Source organism: Peromyscus leucopus, chromosome 11 (assembly GCF_004664715.2).
Source record: "Peromyscus leucopus breed LL Stock chromosome 11, UCI_PerLeu_2.1, whole genome shotgun sequence".
Taxonomy (NCBI): Eukaryota; Metazoa; Chordata; class Mammalia; order Rodentia; family Cricetidae; genus Peromyscus; species Peromyscus leucopus.
Genome location: NC_051072.1, coordinates 36,567,539 through 36,579,969, shown reverse-complemented (window position 1 = coordinate 36,579,969; position 12,431 = coordinate 36,567,539). Strand labels below are relative to the sequence as shown.

The 12,431-nt window shown below is 45.7% G+C and overlaps 1 protein-coding gene and 1 long non-coding RNA gene across 2 annotated transcripts in view; one reads left to right on the top strand and one right to left on the bottom strand.

Annotated features, from left to right (window-relative positions):
- The window catches only part of Ankrd55 (ankyrin repeat domain 55), a 95,636-nt gene that overhangs the window by 46,346 nt on the left and 36,859 nt on the right, over positions 1 to 12,431 (top strand). Inside the window, 1 exon segment of the mRNA XM_028884426.2 lies at positions 11,001 to 11,129. Coding sequence (XP_028740259.1) covers positions 11,001 to 11,129 — 129 coding nt within the window.
- On the bottom strand, positions 3,139 to 9,525 carry LOC119088719. Its single transcript, XR_005092421.1, has 2 exons — positions 8,872 to 9,525; positions 3,139 to 3,375 (listed from the first exon to the last, which is right to left on the bottom strand). It is a non-coding gene; the product is annotated as an uncharacterized LOC119088719 (long non-coding RNA).

Here is a 12,431-nt window from a genome sequence, read left to right as displayed (position 1 = left end):
AGCTTCCCCCTGGTCTGCGCCCCTGTACCCACCTGTCTGGAGCCTTTCGTCAAAGGCCTCCCCCTGACCATCATGATGACCACACCAAAAAGCCCCTGTTTGCAGCTTGGTTTTGAGACTGGATGTCTCCCTGAGTTGTGGTCTCACACTGTGTCCACTCCACACATCTTGAGTGACCAAAGCCAGACCTCAGGGGACAGAGCAGCACACCTCCTGAGACTTCTGCTTTGAAAAGGAGAACCAGGGACAAGACGGGTAATGTGCGCACTGATCACTCTGTGCCCACATGAGAAGCAGAGTGCTTGGAAGGTGGCACTTACGTCAGCCCACAGCGGGTGTCTAGACTCTAAGCCAGCTACCAACTGCTTCCTCCACCTCAACCCCGCCCCCCAAAGTGGGTCTGATTTAGGTAACTGGTGATTCAGTCAACCGTACCCTAAAGCCAAATTCCATTTGCAGACCTGCAACTCTGGTTACTTTAAAGCTGATCTAGTGTCCCCAGCAAAGCCATAGTTCCCCATCACCCTGCTTTTCCAGCAAAGTGACCTCTGTTTAAAAAAAAAATTAATAAGCCGGGCGGTGGTGGCGCACGCCTTTAATCCCAGCACTCGGGAGGCAGAGGCAGGCGGATCTCTGCGAGTTCGAGGCCAGCCTGGGCTACCAAGTGAGTTCCAGGAAAGGCGCAAAGCTACGCAGAGAAACCCTGTCTCGAAAAAACCAAGAAAAAAAAATTAATAAAAAAAAAAAAAATCCAAGGGATATAGTGACTCATGCCTTTAATCCCAGTACAACTCAGGAAGCAGAAGAAGGAGGATCTCTGTGAGTTTGAGACCAGACTGGTCTATACATCAAGCTCCAGCAGGACTATATATAGAGACCCTTCCTCAAAACAACAACAACAACAACAAAAATTCCTCTTGTTATCACACCACTATTTAGACCCACTGAATTCTAAGCTCAGAGAGTGGCAGCCTCAATGATGGTGTGTCCTACCCAAGGCCACACTTTCCTCTTCAGCCTGTATCTCAGCAGGTCTGCATCCATTCAAAGCCACTCTCTAATTAGCTCCCCTGTTGCAGAGAGCATGACCTGCAGGCTGTAAGTTGCTCAGCGATTAGGAAGATGTCCACACAAAATTTGGCTTCCAAATATGCTTGGTTTAGTCACACAAAATCCCCGATAATACCATGCTAACAGACATATCAGCAAGCGGAGAACAGCTGGTTGAGCAGAAAATACAGCTGCAGGACTCAATTGGGGATTCTTCTACTGTGAGGACGCTTCAGGAGCTTTGCGGGCTCCTCCACATTGGAGTCCTTCAGTTGTGGCAAGCCAGGTGAACAGCACTGGTGGAGATTTAGAAGGTCCTGGCCAGAGCGGCTAGGGCTGACAGGTGGGCAGCCATGTGTGAGCCCGGCAACAGTGCCAGCAGTTCAAAGGTCACTGAAGCCAGGGCGACACACAGGCCCATCTCAGGTCCTCTGGTAATGAGTATCAACACAAGAGGCCAGAGAAACCGTGTCTGGGAAATAGGGCAGTAAGATCCTAGAGACCCTTACCAAAGTTCCGATTTTTTGTATCACTGGGTGGTGGCTTTGGTTATCAGAGTTCGCACACTCACAGCCAGTGTGGAGCTAGTTCACTCACATAACAATGCCACCTTGGGGTTTCATGGCTGGTCATTAACACATCAGAGCTTGTTCTGAGGCCACCCTCTTATCAGAGCTGCTTGGTGGCAAGCTTCCAGGGCTATTCTAAGCCACACAAAATGGTTTTGAAGTTACACAAAATGGTTCCATTTGTTCCTAACACCATGTTTTTCATACTGCGTGTATCTATATTAAGCAGGTGGGTTTAATACAGACGCAGCATTCTGTGTTTATAGGGAACTAGTCTCTCTAGGGTACCAAAAATCTGAATTTCAAGTGCCTTCTATAATACAATGTAGTTTTTGCCAGCAACCCTGGCACATCTTCTCTCGGGCCTCAACTCTTCTCTAGATTACTTACAATACCTAATGCAATGTAAACAGTGTGTGAATAGTTGTTATACTGCATCGTTTAATGACAAGAAAAAAACTCGGTGCGTGATTAAGACAAGTATGATTTCCACATTTCTTTTTTAATCCTCATTTGGTTGAATCCATGGATGTGAAACCCACAGATGGAAGAGTCATGAAAAGAGGAAAGGAAAAACAATCAACTTCTGAATTCATTCTAAAACTAGAATGTGACGCTCCTAGGTTGAGGAAATGGGTATCATTTTAGAGAATGTCCTATGTGAGTTCAGTGACCTGAAACAATTCTTCCGCGGTCCAGCTTTCATGTAATCATATTTTCTTTCTGTTCAGTAACTTCAGTGCTACAACTAACCTTAGAAAGACTCTCACCAATTCCACCCCAGGTAATCATTTCGCCTTCCCAACCTCCCCCCATACATTCATAGAAAGCACAGCATATCACACAGAAGGTATCGTAGTTCTTTGAGTTTACTTTTTCAGTTCTCCATGTTCATGGATAGAAGCCTGGTTCACTCCTTTTAATGGCTCCATAGTGTTCCACACTGAAAATGCTTTGGTCCATTTAACCAACTCCCCTGTGAATTCAGATTGTCTCTCGGTTTTCTTACCAGCATCACACTAATCTAAAATGCAGTCTCATCCGAGTCTCCTTGAGTCCCTTATACAAGAAGTGCTCTAGGAAAATAATTTCTGGGTAATAGCGTGTTTGTTTTTAGTGTGATACAAACTGCCTACTTGTTTCCCGAAACACCCATTTACAGCTCCACCAGTAGCCTAAGCGGCCCTCTTCTCTGTGTTGAGTAGTTATCGCCTCCTTTAATTGCATCCCTCACTTGAGACTCTTCCATGCCCTTGACATTCTTGCTGTATCTACTTTCACAATTGGCCTCTTTACATTTCTTTTCCATGACAGGGGTGCCCCTCCCTTTCTTGTTGTTTCCTATATTCTGAAGGCCGGTCCTTTGTCTCTGCTGGCTTTAAAATATATTTTCACAGTTTGTTGAACTATTCATCGTGCCGTGTTCAGAAACTTGTGAATACAAGTTATTTAAAATGATTGTTCTTTCCCAGTACTGATTTTGCTTTGGGCACCTTTTTTTTTTTTTTTTTTTTTTTTTAAAGAATGCCTATGTACCCTCTGAAACTTAATAACAGTATGCTAAATTTTCTCTTAGTTTGTCTGTGGTTTCGTTTCTGAACTCTTTGTTCTAGTCCAGTGATTGGCTTGCTTTTCCTGTTTCGTTCTCACTGTGCTGTTTGATTGCAGAGTGAGTTCTGGAGAAGCTATCCACACTGACGGGTTTCACATGGTGGGAAAGGCAAGACGGGTCTCAGGTGTCCTTTGCAGAGTTAGTCTAAAAGGAATTCAGAAAAATCGTTGGTTTGGAGAGAGGCTTGTCTTTTTCGGAGAGGGAACTACCGAGTTGCTGAGCATGTGGAATCTAGCCTCTCCTGCTCTCCCTGAGCGTTCACAGGAAGAGGCCCGCATCAGGAGGGGCCATGGGCTGTTGGCATCTGGGTTAGCAGTCTTTAGTGCATCCATCCAAAGAAGCACCATTATGCATGGTATTTGGGATGCAGTGTGGATCTTATGCACCATTTTATTGTAGTAGACTTTTTAGGAGCGGCCTCATAATCCAAATACCAGTTATAACAGTACTCCGAGAAAACAAATTCAACTTGCAAAACCAGATGGGAGGTTTTGGACGTGATTCACGGCTCTAGCTCCACTCTCTGAATTCCTGATGTGTAACCCTAACCACTGTGCACTCAAAAGGAGAATCAGAACACGTAGCTCCTGACTCCAGACATTACACTCAACACCTAAGAGAAGGCAAAATGCTAAAGCACTTCTAAATACCCCAAAAACTTCATACTAAAACCGACCATATTTCAAGGTGGAGTTAGGTCATTACTACTTAAGAGCCCTGAACTCCCTCTGTCCCTGATCCTTGAACTCCGTAAGTTTCTGAGGACAATGTCTCTTCCATCTTTGTGTTCCTTGACTCCATCTCAGTAACTTACACATAGTGGATATCAAAAAGTGTGTGTGTGTGTGTGTGTGTGTGTGTGTTACTAGAGAGATGGCTGAGTGGTTAGCAGCATGAACTACTCTTGCAGGAGTCCCAAATTTAGTTCCTAGCACCCATGTGAGGGTGACTTACAATCACCTAGAAATCCAGCTCCTGGGGAGTCAATTCCCCTGGCCTGGATGAACACTGGCATGCAGGTTTCACACACACACACACACACACACACACACACACACACACACACACCTTAAAATAATAAATATTTTAAATACTGTACATATATACAAATAATTTATCTTAATTCATATGATATAGACCTTATATATACACACATTACATATCAATATACATTATATAAAGAAGCCAAAAGTTTTAATCCAAGAAAAAGTCACACAATTCATTTTTTTTTTACATTAATGACTCTTTCTTTTCTCTTTGTTACCTAACTCAATCATACAATTCACAAATCAGACAATTCTAGGTGACGTTAGTTATTTCCAGCATCTACTATCAAAAATAAGATTTTCTATCACTTATCTTGCTTATCATCCTCCAAAAATGTCCTGCAGACTCAAGATCAGGGATTCTCACCCATGTTTTACAGCATAAATACCTTTCACTTGTTCGTGAGGCCCGTGGACCTTCACACTCAGAAGAATACCCGGTTACACAAAACAAAATATATAGGATTGCAAAAGTAATCAGTTGTTTTGCTATAGTTATCAGGATGTTTTAAAGAGCAAACTGATAACAGTAACACACAAACGACTGAGGGGCCTGCCAATACATCAAAGCTAATGCCGGTTCCCTCTCCCAGCATCACTCAGGGCCTGTGGCTCCTCCCAGCCCTTCTCGCCCTGCCCTCTACGCTAAACTTCTTCCTCCCAGGGGCTGGGGTCCCCCTCCCTCTCCCCAGCTTCTCTTTCCTATGTAAACTCGGCCGTTTTGGACATCCGGTCCCTTGACCTTTTGGTCTCCCAGCATGCTCCTGGCCTCTTACCACCCCACCCCCCACCTCTGCTGTCATGGCCCAGGTCATCTGCTGGTCATGTTCAGTCTGGACTTTTCCAGAGGCCCCTAGCTGAATTCTCCCTCCTGTCTACAATAAACCTTCTCAGCCCACATCTAGGAAGAGTTATGTCTTTACTTTTTTTTTTTTTTAATGTCAGTTTTTAAATGTCAACCAAGGAGAGACTGAGCTTCTTGGCACTTCTAGACCCTTCCAGATGTGGAGCTGTTTTTCTGATCTCTCAGGCCCTGCTGTATTGTTCTGTCCTCTGCATACCTAGACAAGCCAGGCCCTCCATGTGGCCACATCAACATTGTTCTCTGTGTCCTTCATTGTTGAATAGCAGTGGTGAAATTGCTTCATATGAATCAGATTTCTGGTTCAGAAAACAAAAACAACCCCCCCCAAAAAAAAAAATTTAGCAATGGCTGTCAGAGAGGGAGATCCGAGATCCTTTTCGAACCTGTCAGCTAAGCAGAAACTGAAATGGCACGTCACAGGTTCAAGGCACAGGATTACTCATCTGCACAGGAGTACCATTTCACAACAGCCCTCCTGCGCACCCCGCAGCTACAGAGTCCCACAGTAACCTCAAGACACATCCCATGTCCCCAACTTAATGTGAATTATTCTCCAGTCTTTGAACCGATGTTTGTTTATTTTTCATTAAAAAAAAAAATGGAGCCCTGTTGTCACCAAGGCCATCTGGGTACTTATTGGCACCATATCTGTAATTCCTAGATTTTTCACCTCCTGAATGTTTCCGTAGCTTAATTAATCCTCAGTGGAGCTGAGAAGACAGATGATGGGAAAAGCAGATGAAGGAGGCTTTCTCACACCCAACAGATTCCATACTTCCCATGTCCATGAGATCCTTGATTCCCTGGAATTAACTACTTCTAGAAAGCAAGTCTCGAACATCTGCTGTGTGCTTGGCACAGTAGACAGTATCTTCATTTACCTGTGACACATTTCCACTGTGACGTCTACCACCACTTCGTGCATACAGCTTCCAAGCCTGAAGCCTGCTTGTGTATGGTCCCCAGACTTCACCACACACAACCTGGCTGTCTGCAGACTCCCCAGAGGGGGAAGAAAAGAGGAAGCAGTTGTAGGAGAATATTCCTCAATAATGAGTTGCACAATACCAGTGGTTACTCGCCTGCCTGAATGGCTACCCCTGAGCTTTTGAAAGCTTTGGTTTTCAATTTACTAATGCTCAAGGATTTATTTTTATTTCTCATTAGTTCAGCAGGGGTGGAAAAAAGAACCAGCAACAGGAAATTGCTCTTGACTGAAAGTTTACAAATTGTTTACAGTGTAATGGTATTCAGGGAAGTTAAGTCAGGTCATTGTTGATAGCCATAAAGAGTCATTTCTAGGCAGGCAGGGTGGCGCAGGCCTTTGATCCCAACACTCAAGAGTCAGAGGCACTCTGAGTTTGAGGCCAGCCTGATCTACATAGAGAGCTTCAAGACAGCCTGGGCTACACAGAGAAACCCTACACAGAAAGCAGCAACAAAAAAGGAGTCATTTCTAAAGTACTGCTAGTTATACTTTTAGGAGGAACCCGGAGACAAATAGCAGAGCTAATACATAGGGTGACAACCCGTACCCAGTGATAACCACCATTGCATAAAGTCACAAGACTTGAATCAGCTAAGATGACACACACAGAAACAGAATTTCCCAGCACTGCTTCTGTCCAAACATAGACGTCTACCAACAGGACGAAGATCTTTTTTTCTCCAGAACCACAGAAACGCGCGTTTGAATTCCACCCTTGCTATTACTTGTACCTTACCATTACCTCGCTCGGCCATTGGCCTTAGGCAAGTTGCTTATCCCGTCTGCTTCAACTTCCTCTCATCAACAGTGATTCTAAAACTCATACCCTTGGGATCACTGTAAAATTCAATGAGGTAATACATACGGACTTCTTGGTACCAAATAGGTGCACGAAGGTAGCATCTGGGCTGGCGGATACCTAAGCAGGAAGAGATGGTTGCCAGCAAGTCCAGGAACCTGAGTTCTATCCAGGCAAGAGGTCAGCTGTCCTCTGACCTCCACATGTGCTTCCCCGTCCCCCAACACTAAATAAATAAATAAATGTCTTTAAACCTTGGTAATATTCTTCTTGTGTGGAACACGGGATAATTAGCCTTGCATAACCACAGTTTAATTTACAATCATGTTTTCACTATAAATTCTTACACGCGTAAATCATCAGTTCTATGTAATCACTGCCATCTATTGCAAGCTTCCTTTTATTTATTTATTTATTTATTTATTTATTTATTTATTTATTTATTTATTTAGGTGTATGTGTTGTGTACATTCATGCTCTTGTGTGCGTGTGCACGTGTGGAAGCCAAAGGACAAAGTTGGATGTCTTTCTCAGTTGTTGCCCACCTTATTTTTTTGAGATAGGTTCTCTCCCTGAACCCGGGGCTCACCATTTCAGCCGACTGACTAGCCAGTGACCCTCTAGAATCCCCCCACCTTCGTGTCTCCAGCACTGGGGTTACCGATGCCTGCTGCTCGGCCTGGCCTTTTAACATGCGGCTGGGGACCCGAACTCAGGTTCTCATGCTTTGGAGCCAAGCGCTTCACAAACTGAGCCTCGCCTCGGTCAATAGCACTACGAAGAGTGAGGTCTTTTGGAACACTCCCCCCAAAATTCTGAAGTGTGAGTTGATAAATTGGTAACAGCGATCATTAAACAAGTTCACTTTGTATGAGAATTCATTCTACATCTTCTTGCTGTGGGATGTCCTGTATGCTGTAAAAATATGTTGCTATGATTGATTGATAAATAAACGCTGATTGGCCAGTAGCCAGGCAAGAAGTATCAGCTGGACTAGCAGAGAGGAGAATTGGGGGAACAGGAAGGCAGAGTGGGAGAGACGCCAGCCTGCCATCCAGGGAGCAACATGTAAAGGCAACAGGTAAAGCAACGGAATGCGTGGCAACATATAGATTAACAGAAATGGGCTGAGTTAAGTGTAAGAGCTAGTCAGTGGTAGGCCTGAGCTAATGGCCCAGCAGTTTAATTGATAGAAGTTTCTGAGTGATTATTTTATAAGTGGTTGCAGGGTCCGTGGTGCTGGGCAGGACTGGAGAAAACTCCAGCTACATCTTCTCTTTTATATGTATATAAAAATGGAGAGCTGGGGCTGGAAAAGTGGTTCAGTCAACAAAATCCCTCTGCTCAATCACGAGGACCTAAGTTTGGACACTCAGAACCCACATAGAAAGCCAGGCACAGTGTGTGCCTCTAATTCTAGAACTTGGGAAGCAGGAACAGGTGGGTCCCCAGCACTCACCTACCAGTCTGCCTAGCCCATTCAGTGAGCTCCAACTTCAGTTATTTCAAAAATTAGGTAGAGGACAACCAAGGGAGACCCCGCACATCAACCTCTGGCGTCTACATATACATATACTCTGCCCACGTGCACACAGGAGCACATGCATGAACATATACACACATACACCACACACAAAAATTAAAAATCGATGAAAAGCAAAGCCAATTTTTACAAAATCCAGAAATGCAGTCAGGAAGAGTGGGAGGTCATTCACTCGCTTAATAAGTAGTATTTTCTTAGCACCTACAATGCATTCACTGTCCAAAGGTCTTGGTGTTGAGACAGGCAGAGGAGAGGAAACTATCATGAAGCCAGTGCTTGAGACAGGATCTCACCACTAGAAAGGGAGTCATCAATGTGAAATAAAGGAAGAAGAATCTGGTTCCCTGTGTCTGCATTTCCAACCCTAAGCGAAAAGGAAGAAGATATATAAAAACTCACGGAGTGACGGTATTCCAAGAGAAAATGCAGCGCTGTACCGCGTAGGCAAACCTCACCATCTTCAGGCCAGGATTCTTTTCCATATGGGATCAATTTGTTAAACAGCCACAAGAACAGGTCTAGAGGCTGAGTATCAGAGGACACAGGAAACCTGAAACCCCCACGCAGGCCATAAATTACAGATTCAAACCCAGAAACTGCTTGAGAGGATTTAGCATCCTGAGCCCAGTTCTCTGCAGACCTCAAACCCTGGACTCAGTTCCATCCTCACTGTGATGTGAACACTTCACTGAGGCCGTTTCTTCTTCTAGGAAATAAAAAGACAATGGCATAGATCAGGGTCAGCTATCTTCTGTGGTAACTCGAAAATCTCAATCTCCTGGCACAAGAAAACGGACTTTTGTTCCCATCATGGTCCAATGTTGGTTGATGAGATGGATTTGTTCTCCCTCCTCAGTTAGGGACTCCGGCTTTGCAGTTTTGTGGTCCCATCATCTTCTACATCCCTGTCCTCTTCCACACACAGTGGTGGATGAGGAGGGAAAAAATGTGTGGAGAAAGGTATGCTTTCTAGACTAGACCTCGAGGGAATCCCTTCTGTCCTTTTTCCAATGGTTAGAACCCAGTCGCATGGCTGAAACCGGGTGTAGAAAGCTTAGGATGTGGTCGGACTGTGTGTTCTGGGAGAAGCAGCTGCTTGGGAACATGGGAGAGATTTCACCACAGCCCTAACTCCAGAAGGTGGTTTGGAGGGTGAAGTAAGGTAATAGCTATAAGAACTCAAATGAAACCCTGGATTGGGCTGGAGAGATGGCTCGGAGGTTAAGAGCACTGACTGTTCTTCCAGAGATCCTGAGTTCAATTCCCAGCACCCACATGGTGGCTCACAACCATCTATAATGAAATCTGGCACCCTCCTCTGTATACATAATAAATAAATAAATCTTTTTAAAAAAAGGAAAGCCTGGATCAATAAATACTCTGGGGTTTTGAGGTCGAGGCCTGTCTTCTCCTCCCAGCTCATCCTCTGCAGCACAGCAGGCCTACCCATCTTCATGCTCTCTGTAGGAATAAATGTAAACGAGAAGCTATGAAGCTGCTCCAGCCCTTTGCAGTCTCTGTGGGTATCCCCATCTCAAGTCATTTCAGATGTTTTCATGTGGATGAGAGAAGTGATGAAGGAGAGGCCATCTTTCATGGCATACTCCCAAATACTAATGTTTCTCTGGGGCTGCCATTGCCTAGCACAAAATCACTTGCCATTAAGGCATTCCTTAACTGTATACCTTCAGTTCTCAGAGAAGCTGAGATTCGTCAGCTAGACCCATCTAGCTCTGTCCTCCCAGATGCTGAGAAAGGATTTCCTCTTAGCAGTGTCAATAAGATCATTCTAACACCCACTTGAAACCCTCCACCATGTTTCCATTAATGTGAAATAAAATCCAAATGATTTTTTGCAGGATCAGTATTCCTAACCAGCCTTCCAGGATCAGCCTGTCTTCAATTTCATTTCTCCTGTCCTCTAGTTCATCCATTCATCCATCCATCCACCATCCATGCATTCATCCCACAGCTATGCACACAGTTTCTGTTCTAGGCACTGGGACCTCAACAGTCACACAATGTCCAGGACTTGGTGGGGGCTGTGTTCTCGCATGGTTACTGTCACGGATGCTGTCCTTGAGCACACCCTCAGCTACGTGGCTTGGTGCTGGCATTCTTCTTCCTTCAATCCTTCTCACAGAAGCCTGTGTAGAACAGGCCTTGCTCCCCCGGTAATTGCCAGTGTGCACACTGGCCATCAGGAAGAGCCCCTGGCTCCTCCATGAGCATTCATTGTCTGTCTTCCTTTATTCTACCGCAGCCCAGCTCCCATAAGGGCAGGGTTTTGTTTCTCCTACTCACTTTTGCAATCTCAATAAATATTAACTCGGCAAAAAAGTTAATCATCAGCCATTTCTTGAACAAATGGTTTAATAAATGAATGAATGGACAAGCAGCATCAGTCGGTGCATGGGTGATGGGCGGCTGGCATGGGTGATGGCCCTGCTGGCATGAGGAAGAATGTGGTCTTGTGTCCCCTTAGGAGCCGGTGTTCACTTCTGTCCCCTCTGATCATCATGTTGCAGGGGATGACGCCGCTCCATTGGGCTGCTTTCCACAACCGGCCTCAACATACCCAGATGCTGTTGAAGAAAGGGGCAGATCCCACCCTCTTGGACAAGGACTTTAAAACAGCTCTCCATTGGGCAGCCCAGGTGAGAAAGCAGGCTGTGAGCAGAGCTCGAGTGTAAATGATGGGAAGCTGTGCTATTCCTGATTTCCTGATTTCCTGAGCAGGTCCACTGACGAAATGGGAACTACCACACACGCCAGTCCTGATATTTATTTGAAATGTATCTGAGAGAGCAAGGAGGGTGATCTCTGTTCCTCTGCCCTCCAAGGCACTAGCAAGTCTGCCACTTCGACAGACAGGCAGACAGACAGACAGACAGACACACACACACACACACACACACACACACACACACACACACACACCTTATTGCTCTCTCTTCACACTCAATGCTTCCTATTGACTTAGAGAAACCCTCGGAGGATTACTGGGCAGTTCCCTTCCAAACCTTGGGACCAGAGCTCACTGACTTTCCTCCATCCCAGTCCTCCACAGCCACGCCACTGTAGACGATCCTGACTTTTGTACAGAACAGTGAAGACAGTGACTCGCCCTCCTGCATCCCTGTCACAGGAGTTGAGCCCCGTGAGTCCACGCAGCCAAAGACAGCAGAAAAGGAAGGCCTGTGAATTCTAGGGCGCAAGGAGAGTCAAACAGACAGAGAGAAAAGAGTGGAGACAGCTAACAGCTCTGAAGTCGTCCTCTTGCCAAGGGGACGGCTCACTAACAATGTAGTGGAGTTGCCTAGTCCCTCCTTCAAGGGGAGCAGGTGTGTGGTGCCCTTCAACAAGTTGGCTCTCCATGCCGATGCCCAGATCCCCACCCTTCCCTGCCGTTGGCCGGCCAGGGGAGCCTTTCAGAACCGCTGCCAACCTCGTTGTGAAAGTCATCTCCGCTACCCAGCGATGGTTTCGCTCAGTGTTTTTGTGTGGCAGAGGCAGCACCTGGGACTTTCAGGGCTCACAGATGTGCCTGGGTAAGGGGGAAACAGAAGCGACTTGGAAACTGCTCTGTGTTTGTGTCTCTCAACTCGGCTTCGGTTAGAGGGCACCGGAGCGAGACCTGGGCAGAATTACAAAGTGAACCGACTTGTTTTTGTCGTCCTCACCTGCTGTGGCATCCTCCTACACACTTTCATTATCTAATCATAGCCCTCCCCCTCCCTACAGGCTCTGTTTGGGGTGCTTGGTGATTGCTTCTGGCTAGTTAGGGACTTCAGTAGCAACGGTCCCCCAAAGAATCTGGTTCAGCGCCAAAGCAACACCCTGGGCATGTCGGTTCTGAGCTTAGATGAAAACAATATCTGAATTAAGTATTTCCTACATATCCCCCCTCAATACCCTCACACTCTGATTCCTGCTTCTGGGCTGTGTGTCCTCTGGAA